The sequence below is a fragment of the Cnephaeus nilssonii genome, assembly GCF_951640355.1.
Source record: "Cnephaeus nilssonii genome assembly, chromosome: 21".
In the NCBI taxonomy this organism is placed as follows: domain Eukaryota; kingdom Metazoa; phylum Chordata; class Mammalia; order Chiroptera; family Vespertilionidae; genus Cnephaeus; species Cnephaeus nilssonii.
The window spans coordinates 14,263,513-14,274,468 of NC_137092.1; the positions used below are offsets into that span (position 1 = coordinate 14,263,513).

The 10,956-nt window shown below is 46.9% G+C and overlaps 3 protein-coding genes across 3 annotated transcripts; 1 reads left to right on the forward strand and 2 right to left on the reverse strand.

The window, feature by feature from the left end:
* Positions 1–632: 632 nt before the first annotated feature.
* LOC307093539 (histone H4) lies at positions 633–1,142 on the reverse strand. Its single transcript, XM_079761709.1, has one exon. It carries the CDS (start codon positions 1,088–1,090, stop codon positions 779–781), a length of 312 nt encoding a protein of 103 aa, XP_079617835.1. The 5' UTR covers positions 1,091–1,142; the 3' UTR covers positions 633–778.
* A 2,416-nt stretch (positions 1,143–3,558) lies between these two features.
* LOC307093632 (histone H4) lies at positions 3,559–4,541 on the reverse strand. The gene has a single exon (XM_079761881.1). The coding sequence runs from the start codon at positions 4,527–4,529 to the stop codon at positions 4,218–4,220; it is 312 nt and encodes a 103-aa protein (XP_079618007.1). The 5' UTR covers positions 4,530–4,541; the 3' UTR covers positions 3,559–4,217.
* A 5,894-nt stretch (positions 4,542–10,435) lies between these two features.
* On the forward strand, positions 10,436–10,922 carry LOC307093322 (histone H2B type 2-F). The gene has a single exon (XM_079761328.1). It carries the CDS (start codon positions 10,484–10,486, stop codon positions 10,862–10,864), a length of 381 nt encoding a protein of 126 aa, XP_079617454.1. The 5' UTR covers positions 10,436–10,483; the 3' UTR covers positions 10,865–10,922.
* The last annotated feature ends 34 nt before the right edge of the window (positions 10,923–10,956 follow it).

Here is a 10,956-nt window from a genome sequence, read left to right on the forward strand (position 1 = left end):
CCTGACACGGACCGTGAGGATGGGTGACTGGACCTCGCCTCCTGTTGCTGGAGGACACTCCCCACGGCCCAGTGAAAGGACCGCACATGTGGATAAAACGGCCCAAAGCAAATGGCTCCAGTGTTAAGATGGACTACACTGACCTTCCTTCAACCGGAGTCCCCGAGGCAGTAAACCAGCAGCCTAGCTCGGAACAGGCGGGGAAGGCTGCGCTCCAGAACGCGAGGGAGGAGCGACCGGATCGCTTCCATACAGAGAAGTCCCAGCCTCCACTCCCACCCCACCCCTCACCCCTCACCCCTCACCCCTCACCCCTCACCCCTGTCCCCGACGGACCGGTTTCTGTAAAAAAGTGGACTCAGATCATGCAAACCGCGAAGGGGCTCAATGCCAGCACTGCCCTGATTGGCTGGACCCGCACTGACCGCCGTGGTGCCCAGCGGATTGGCCAGGAATCACCCAAATGCGGACACAGCTGCGCAGCTCCCAGCGGTGGGGAAGGCCGCAGTGTGGCCCGTGGAAATGCGATTTCGGACACAGAAGGGCCGGCTCCGCAAAGAGAAAGGAAAAGCACGTGGCCCTGCCTGTCTAAGCGAGTCATTGTTTAGTTTAAACATAAAACAGGGGGCAGTTTGGGGAACAGCTTGTGGTGCAGAGGATGTCTCAAGGGCGGTTGAGTGCCATGTTTTAAAAAGTGCCCAGCTCCCCCAAGGACTCTATGGGTGGCCCTAAAAAGGGCCTTTAGGGGTGCCGCACGTTGTGAGCCCGCAGCAGAGGCTTAGCCGCCGAAGCCGTACAGGGTGCGGCCCTGCCGCTTCAGGGCGTACACCACGTCCATGGCCGTGACCGTCTTGCGCTTGGCGTGCTCCGTGTAGGTGACGGCGTCCCGGATGACGTTCTCCAGGAACACCTTCAGCACACCCCGCGTTTCTTCGTAAATAAGACCCGAGATCCGCTTGACGCCCCCACGCCGAGCGAGACGCCTGATGGCGGGCTTGGTGATGCCCTGGATGTTGTCTCTCAGGACTTTGCGGTGCCGCTTGGCGCCGCCTTTGCCAAGGCCTTTCCCGCCCTTGCCTCTCCCAGACATGGCAGCTACTGCTCAGATCTGAACACGCCAGAGTCGCGGTGCACGGGAAGGGAGCTCGGCCCCCTGATATACGAGACCGTCGGACCGGATTGAAAACCGCAAGCGTTCGCCATTGTCCCCGCCCCTCCACCGTTTCTGGGTTTTTTTTTTCTCCCGCCCTCCAGGCCGCCCTCTAGCGGACACTATCCGCCACGGTCCCGGGAGAATCCGATCGGTAGACCAACTGACGGTCGGACGAGCCCACCTCCTCCAGGGCGGCCGGCACCGGGGCTGGAGGGCGAAGGGGCCCAGGGTTACTCTCCATTTTGTTGGTGCCGATGCCCATGCGTCCAAGACCTACCGCCTGGCTCCTCCGAACGGGACAGCATGTGGAGGCAGGACCTTTAAGAAGGCGATTAGGTGAAAGTGGGGTCACTAGGGTGGGCCCTGATCCAGCGTCTGTCCTGTCCTTACGAAAAGAGGGGGTCCGGGCACAGGCAACACGGCGGGGCAACTGGGGGGGACACGGAGAACACAGCCGTCTGCAGGCCGAGCAGAGGCCTCGGGAGGAAAGGAAACCCGGAGGGGCCCTTTTCCGGGCCTCCAACCAGTTTTTGGAGTTTCTTCTTGTATCTCTTGCTCTTTGAGAAATGAAATAAGTGCCTAGCACTACTTTCCCTCCTTCCTGCTCGGCACTAGGGAGTCTACTTTTTAAAGCATCCCCCTAGCCTGAAGCTCACCCTTAGAACCACTAGTTTAGTCGGTGGGCACGTCCCCCCGCTCCTTCTCCTATTTGATTTCGCTTAAAATCTTTAATGTCCTCCAGAGTATCTGTGAGGATCCGATATTTTAAACCTGCTTTGCTTTCAATGTTAAAAACACACACCAAACGATGGTGATACTTGTAATAGAAATGCTATCACTTGCAACTGAGATTTTAATTGAAATGAAACATCTTGAACACTGAATTCTCTGACTTATTTCTCACCTGGAAGCTTCACAAATGTCATTCTTGCCGCTTTTTCCCTGGTTTCCCCCCACCCACCCACCCTTTACTGTGAATCCATAGGACGTCAGATTTTCTGCTCTACATTCAGAGCCTGACACAAGCCCCACTCAACAGCCATGCTGTCCTCCCCAGATTCCAGCAGGCAGTGGCTTGTCAAGATTCCTATAGTAATTATTGTCTACATTTCTTCACTATTTTTATTGTTTCTACATTTTTTATCGTACTGTTACAGGATTCCAGGGCAATAGGAATAGGTTAATCTATACCAGCTGAGGAGTTTTGAGACCTACAGACAAGTAGAACCCCTTGTCAAGTAGAACCGAATGATAGAAGCCCTTGGACCCCCACCCACCTTGCTCTTCAGATTAGCTGAGAGCCTGTAGGCGCTTTCTAAGCCAGATGTGTATAGATTTGCTTGCCTTGCTTCTTTAACAACGTTTCTTGATTTAATAAACTGGCTTAATCACAGTGTAGTCAAGTTCTCTCGTATAAATTCATTTCTATGAGAAGACAAGGTTTGAGGCTGGGGACGGCCCTATCCGACTGGGGGGTTGCGGGGTGGCTGTCTGATAACACCTCTCCGGTGTCGGTGAGAGGTGGCTCTAGCAATACTGAATATGCTGCCATGTGGCATTCAACCATACATAGAAGTAGTACATGCATGTAGGTGTGTATGTTATGTATTCTTTTTCTTCCACATTCTAATTAGCTCCTAGGAGGCCAGTGGACTTGCTGACATTTCCATTGTCAAGCCCCATGTTTTAAACCTAGTTCACCTTCAAAGTGTTTGACAACAGTCAAGTGTAGAGACCCATAAAGCAATAGCTGGCTTTTCTTTTGGGAACTGACAAGGTTTTTTTTCCTCTTGACTATGTATAGGCTAAACTTGGCTGTAAACTTATGAGCATAGAATGCTGAGAAAGTCTTGACTTGAAAATGTAATAACTGCAAAGCTATAAATAGGCTTAAGAATTAGAGGTATGGATGTACATTTCAATTCAAGAAAATTTAGAATCGGTAGTACAGAGAATGACACTATTCTTTACTGTGCTGATATAGAATAAATAGCTTTTGCCTTCTCAGTGATTAAATTGTGCTGTCTGTATTGATGGTGGGTATGTTCCTGCAGGCCTGTCATTCTAAGCTACAAAAGTCACATGCCTGAATTGTTACTTGAAGACTTGCTTTCAAGACATTAAGGTTATTAGTTTGCTTTTACAGCATATTATCTCTGCATCTGTATCTTTACAGTATTTTCACTGAAAGACGGCATATCTCATAGGTCCTTGACAAGTTTTCCTGAATGTAGTACCAAAAAATGGAAACCTAAGAGATGCAAGGTATAGCAAACCCCCACGAGGGGCCTTTTTATTGAACAAAAAAACAACCCAGGAAACCAAGAACATTTTCACACACTGGTTAGACAACTGCCAAATACTTGACAACTGCCCTAGTAACACACAGGGCAGGGCAAAAAAGTAGGTTTGCAGTTTAGCTCACAAGTTTATTCTTGTATTTTTTATTACTGGATTGATTTCTATACAAACTGTAACCCTACTTTCACACACACACCCTCCCCCGTATTTGGATGACTGACTAGATTTAACTTGTGCGAGAACTCTTGCTTGCACCTTTTCAAGTGAGCAGTGTAGTATCACAAAGCACCAACCTATGTTCAGGTCCCTAAAGCCACCAGGCTCACTCCCTTCATTGCAGAGGTGGGAAGGGAAGCAATTAAAGAGGCTCAACCATGACCAGGGGGACAGAATTGCCGTGCAAATACTCTTAAGTGAACGGCTACCTCCCCACTTTGATCAAACAATTGCACCGAGACTGTAGAGCAACTTTCCCTTGCCATTTCCCACTTTCCTCAGCGGGAGACAGTGACTAAACACGCTAAACAACCCGAAATGATTTAACATGGGGAATAACCTTATGGATTGAGAAAATGGGAGATTCAAATTTTTTAAGTCTTAGTAAAAGCTGGGTAGTGTTTCAGGCAGCACCATACACCCCCCCCCCACGTGACAAAGGCAGTTTTCCATTCTGGCCAAACAAGTGCCCAGCTCTTCCAAGGACTCTATGGGTGGCCCTAAAAAGGGCCTTTAGAATTGGTGCACGCGTAAGCCCGCAGCAGGTCTAACCTCCGAAGCCATACAGGGTGCGGCCCTGCCGCTTCAGGGCGTACACCACGTCCATGGCCGTGACCGTCTTGCGCTTGGCGTGCTCCGTGTAGGTGACGGCGTCCCGGATGACGTTCTCCAGGAACACCTTCAGCACACCCCGAGTTTCTTCGTAAATAAGACCCGAGATCCGCTTGACGCCCCCACGCCGAGCGAGACGCCGGATGGCGGGCTTGGTGATGCCCTGGATGTTATCTCTCAGGACTTTGCGGTGCCGCTTGGCGCCGCCTTTGCCTAAGCCTTTACCGCCCTTGCCTCTCCCAGACATGGCTGCCGGAACCTGAAGACACAAGCCTTGGTCACGGTGAGCCCAGCTCATGCCTTAATATACAAGACCATCGGACCAGATTGAAAACCGGGAGCGCGCGGGCGGGAAGCAGTCGGAAATGTCCCCGCCCCTCCAGTTTCTCTTTTCCTGTGTGTCCGCCCCCTCCTCCACGCCCCACGCCGCCCTCTATCTGCCGCAGTCCCGGGAGGATTCAGATTCCAAAGCCAGGCTTCCGGATTCCACAGCTGTTTTCGTCGTTTTCTAGCCGAGTGGGCTCTCCCTAGGAGTTAAATTTAGGCGAAGAGGAAAGGTCTTGGGGGGCGACACAGAAGAGCATATACGAGTGCAGAGACGGGACGGTGACGAGAGTTCCAGTGCCGAGTCTAGTTTCAACAAGAGGGTCCCAGGCTTCCAATCGTGGTTGCAGAAAAGGGCTACAAGCGGCCCCGAACACTGGGCTAACAGAGGGATCAGGCAGTCCCCAGAGCGGCACCTGGGACATGGGGGAAGGGAGGAGGGCGAAGTCGCCATCATGCCCGAATCTGGTCCCTGTTTTGGTGGTGTGAGCCAGAATACCACCTCACCCAGGAGAAATGAGATCCTAGGACACAGCTCTCGCTAGGTAGGCAAACCTGGAGATCCGTGAATCCAATGCACTGTCCTCCAAAGCTCTGCTTAAAGAAGCAATAGACACAGAAAGAGGACGGAAGGGCATTCTGTAACTTTATGCTGAAACGTTGGCCCTTGTTTTCAGCCAGGATTCAGTTCCCAAATCGTGTACCCATTGAGACTCCACGTAGAGCTCCAAAGTTTGCTGAATTGAGTTTCGCAAGTTGACACCTACTCCATATTGATAGTCTTTACCAGAAACTGCTCTGTGCAATTGATTGGGGTCCTTACTGATACCACATTCATTAATTTACCAGGGCCTTTGTAGGCCAATTCGTGAGAAGATGCGGTTTCTCCATCAGGCCGGTAAGTGTTTTTGAGAAACGTTTATCTTTAAAAAATCTTATGAGCCTTCTATCTCTCCTTTGGCTCTACCTACTGTATGCTAATGAATCCCAAATCTATATCCAGATTCCTAGGCTTCATGCATGTAGATCTCCTTGTTTGTTCTTTAGTCATTTTAAATTCAAAATTAAAACTATCCAAAAATCAAAATATTTGAACTGAAAATCACTAAGGTGGGACTCACATGATGACTGAGACACGGTGCCACCGTGCATCACATGTCTAAAACACATGTAGATGTTGAAGGGTAGTAGAATATGCCGCCCCAAAATGTGAACAGTTTAGGACATGCCATACCAAAATCATGTTTTGGTGTGTTATTTTGAACCATATGTACTTGAAAAAAAAAACAGCAATTTCAGGGACAGACTTTTTTTCTGTTTTTATACTTGAAATCTCTCTTGGTAGATTCTATTTTAATTGCACCCCATCCCATCCCCAGCAAAGAATGGACAACCTCCTGGTTGTTTTAATGGGGCAAGGGTTGGGGGAGGAGGGGGTGCTAATGCTGTTAGGTCATACCGGACAGACTTTCTCTGAATTCCCCTTATCTGCCTATAGACAGATCCCCAAAAAAGAACTCAATTGTCTGGGCTTAAGGATTAAATTGGCACAAGGCTGATCAAAAGGAAAAAAAAAATACAAATTTTAATATTTACATGTGTACACAGTAGCATTCAGAAGGAAATGAAAACCTGAGGAGCCCGTTAGGCCCAAACGTTTATACTTATCTCTTAAACAGAACAATAAATTCTGGGGCTTGGGCTGGAGAAAGTAAATTGTGGGACAAGGACTAGGAGATATATGGGGGAAAGTCATGGGCGATACAGGTATTTTATTAGATTGGTTTGTATGGATCCATTTTGATGTCAATTCCCTGTCTCAGGTGTAAAGAATGTTCTTCCTGGTACTGGGAGGATACCTTGCACATGGGAAATTTTATGAGCTATTTTTAGGTAAAAGAGGCAGGTTTGAGAGCCCTTCCTTTGTCTGCTGTTTCTCAAGTGCCTTCAGCTCAAAATCAACATACTACCAAATGGCATGTTTTGGGGTGGCATGTTCTGCACCCCCTCAAACTCTTAGCTACTGTAAGGAAGGCAAAATTGCACTTATACTCTCTTAGGGTTTTAGACTGCACCTGAGAATTAAATTGGCATGAGACATACTAATAGAAGGAAGCATACAGATTTATTTACTGTTTTACTTGCCATGGGAGTCCTCATAAATAAATGAAGGGTTAACTATTTACCGGTTAATGATGTGGATTAATTGCTAACCAGTTAATAATTCTTATTGGTTATTTACTGGTTAATAATTCGGATACCGGTTAATAAATGTGGATTCAACCTTTACCGGTTAATAATGCGGATTTTGCAATCAAAGAAAACACGATAATTTCAAGAAAAACATCAAACTGCTTTGTTCAAAGTAATGTCCATCACTAGCTACACATTTCCCCCATCTTCCAGGTAATTTGTAGATACCATCCCAACAGAACTTTTCTTGTTTTGAGGCAGACCATTCAGAGACCCAGTTTTCCACTTCGTATGTTCAGAAAGTGCGTGTGCCATCGGCAAGTGGCCATCTGAAGGAGCAAAGTCTGGTGGGTTAATATTTTCCAGGCAAGATCTTTTAACATGTCTTTAACTGGTTTTGAAGTGTGTGATGGTGCGTCATCATGAAGCAAAATTACTTTGCCGTGTCTTCTGGCCAATTCTAGTGGCTTTATGATCAAAGCGTGGTTCAAATCGATTATCTGTTGTCCGTAGCGATCAGTATTAATGATTTCACCTGGTTTTAGAAGCTCATAATACACCACACCTTCCTGATCCCACCAAACGAAGAGCATTGTCTTCTTTCTGAAGCGATTTGGCCTTGCAGTCAATGTTGATGGTTGACGTGGATCAACCCATGATTTTGTGCGTTTGGGATTCTCAAAATAAATACAGTTTTCATAACCAGTCTCAATTTGATGCAAAAAAGACTTTCTTTCATGCCGTTGAAGCAACATTTTACTGATGACTTTTTGGTTTTCCATTTGTCTTTCGTTCAGTTGATGTGGCACCCATTTTCCTTCCTTTAAAAATCTTTCCCATTGCTTGTAAACGATCGGAAATTGTTTGCTGAGCAACACTTAATCTTTCTGTAAGTTGATTTTGAGCTTGACACACATCTTCATCCAATAATGCTTGTAATTGTTGGTCTTCAAACTTTTTAGGTTGACCTGGATGTTCTTTGTCTTTCACATTGAAATCATCACTTGTAAAGCATTTAAACCAGCGTTCACAAGTATCTTGAGATGGAGCATGTTCACCATAAGCTTCCCGAAGTATACGATAACTTTCAGCAGCACTTTTCTTCAGAATAAAGTAATGAATTAAAACTTCCTGCAAATGCTTTTTTGGCACAAAATTCGACATTTTTTTAAAAATTAATTTTTTACAGAGAGGAAGGGAGAGGGATAGAGTTAGAAACATCAATGAGAGAGAAACACAGATCAGCTGCCTCCTGCACACTCCCCACTGGGGATGTGCCTGCAACCAAGGTACATGCCCTTGACTGGAATCGGACCTGGGACCTTTCAGTCTGCAGGCTGACGCTCTATCCACTGAGCCAAACCGGGTAGGGCGAAATTGGACGTTTTTAAGCGTAAAAATATCTATGATGTTAACACTTTCAGAAAATTTGACATGAAATTTTGAAGCTTGCTGTCAATACAACAAAAGAGTATACATATCAAATTGCATATATATCAACATAGGTGTAACTCCATCTATCGAAAAAAATCCGCATTATTAACCGGTACACCTAGTATATCCAAAGATAGGAACATTCCTATCTTTAAAGACAAAGGGACACACAGAAGAATCCTAACAAACAGGCATTGCTCTTTCCAGGTTACTATACTTACCTCATGCTCCTTAACCTGTCCCATCTCTACACAGCTGCTCACTCTTCATTAAACCTAGTCTAAATATACTCATAACTGTTTCTTCATATCTTTTACTTCTGAAGATTTCTGTCATGTAAGACTTAAGTTAAATAATTTGTTTTTCTTCAGTTAATCTCTTTATCAATTTAATTTTCAGATCGAGCCAGGGACCCTCAGGGGGTGGAAGAAAACTTTTTCACTCTTTTATGTCACTCTTCACTGTATAGTACATGCAGTAGTGTTAAGGACAAGTAGAAAGGGTGGAATTTTTATCCAATGAGCAACATGTTAAGGGAATTAGTTATCACAGAATGGGAGACGGAAAGAAGCTCAAAATCCTATGGTTTCTCAATTTGGACCAGGACTGCATGCCTCTCAGGATGAAAGGGAATTAGGCATATGGTCTCATCTTGGTAGTATCTGAAGCCCTGTGGGTACTTTGAGTCAAAAATTAAACACAAACTGTCTTCCTGGAACACTTTTTTAAAAAAAAAAAATGTTTTTATTTATTTCAGAGAGGAATGGAGAGTAAGAGAGATAGAAACATCAATGATGAGAATCGTTGATCAGCAGTCTCCTGCAAGCCCCTTACTGGGGATTGAGCCCGCAACTAAGCATGTGCCCTTGACTGGAATTGAACCTGGGACCCTTCTGTCCGCAGGCCCAACGCTCTCCCCACTAAGCCAAGCCAGCTAGGGCGGAAGATCTTTTAAAAATTATAATAATCTGTGATCGATAAAATTGTAGAAAAGTACGAGAGAGGGAGTAGTAAAGGATTAGAAATTCAGCATAACAAGCTTCAATCAGTAAATAGGATTGAGTCCTAGCCAGTGCGATCACAAGTCTGGAAATTCCTAGCAGCTTTTTAGTCCAATAAAGGCAATGCTGTGTCTATAAATAAGCCTGCCTGGGACTCTGGCAATAAGCAAAGTGGACCATGGCCCACACCAAGCGGGCCGCTCGGAAGTCGACCGGCGGCAAGGCTCCGCGCAAGCAGCTGGCCACCAGGGCGGCCCCCAAGAGCGCGCCCGCCACGGGGAGCGGGCTTAAAGCGGCGGCTCTAAGGAGACGACCCAAAGGCTCTTTTCAGAGCCGCCCACCTTTTGAAAAGCAGCCGTATCACCTTCCCAGTTAGCCATCTCGCATCGTACACTGGTGTTGTGGGCGGGCGGTGTACTAGTCAGTATTTGACAGTTAATATCCTGAGGTCGGCTGGCAGAGGCAAGGTTGACTTCAAGCCTGCAACTATAGAGGTGGTTTTACAAGTCTGAACACAAATTGGCACCTTTTGAAGGTCATAACTAATGCCCAATGCTAGCTTTCAATTCTTTCTGGTTCCTGGAATCACGCCCGATGTTAAGCCAAATGATTAAATCCCAAGTAGCTCGCCAGGATTTTAACTAGTTTTAAAAAAGGAAGGTGGTGGGTTAGGAGACATTGCGCTGAGTCCTGAGATGTGAAAGTTTTTAAGAATTGGGAACCCTTTTCCTGCTTTGTGTTTAAATAAATCCCATTTCTAATTCAGTATTCTCACTGCATAATACAGGTGGCGTAAACCGGAATGGGAATGTCAGGGGAACACCTGGGGGCGGGGGGCTGGGTTCATGTGAGCTGAGGTATTGTTCCAAAAATCAAAATAAGAGAAAGTTTAACTTGTCTTCGGCTGGCGCTGCCAATCTCTTCCATACATGGCTACAAGGAGAGGGGAAGGCAACAGCAAAACAGATCCCACCCAAACTGGAAACTATCGCTTGATATAATTTACTGGTTAGGGGAAGTAGAACATTTTGATTGGCTCACAAGGCTTTTGTTCCAATGACCACTGAGGGAGCGTAAGCAGCGTCTTATTTACACCGGCTCTGCCTCTATGACGCTACTGTTGGAAATTAACCAATGAAAACGCAGTCTGTCCGAGTCTTCATTTGCATATAGGCCCTATAAGTAGCTCACAACCAATTCGGTTGTAGTCGCGGTTGGTTCAATTCGTGAGTGGTTTCTCCTTCCGAAGATGCCGGATCCAGCGAAGTCCGCTCCTGTTCCCAAGAAGGGGTCCAAGAAGGCTGTGACGAAAGTGCAGAAGAAGGATGGGAAGAAGCGCAAGCGCAGCCGCAAGGAGAGCTACTCCGTTTATGTGTACAAAGTGCTGAAACAAGTTCACCCGGACACCGGCATCTCGTCCAAGGCCATGGGCATCATGAACTCCTTCGTCAACGACATCTTCGAGCGCATCGCTGGCGAGGCCTCCCGCCTGGCGCATTACAACAAGCGCTCCACCATCACCTCCCGGGAGATCCAGACGGCCGTGCGCCTGCTGCTCCCTGGAGAACTGGCCAAGCACGCGGTGTCTGAAGGCACCAAGGCCGTTACCAAGTACACCAGCTCCAAGTAAGAGCGCCCAGGAAACGCGATAGAACCACCACTTTACCCCAAAGGCTCTTTTCAGAGCCACTTCAGGTGTTGGAGAAGCAGCTGTAAGCACTT

Bases quoted from the DNA above. Each gene is read 5' to 3' on its own strand.
- LOC307093539 (XM_079761709.1), bottom strand. From the start codon at position 1,090: ATGTCTGGGAGAGGCAAGGGCGGGAAAGGCCTTGGCAAAGGCGGCGCC.
- LOC307093632 (XM_079761881.1), bottom strand. From the start codon at position 4,529: ATGTCTGGGAGAGGCAAGGGCGGTAAAGGCTTAGGCAAAGGCGGCGCC.
- LOC307093322 (XM_079761328.1), top strand. From the start codon at position 10,484: ATGCCGGATCCAGCGAAGTCCGCTCCTGTTCCCAAGAAGGGGTCCAAG.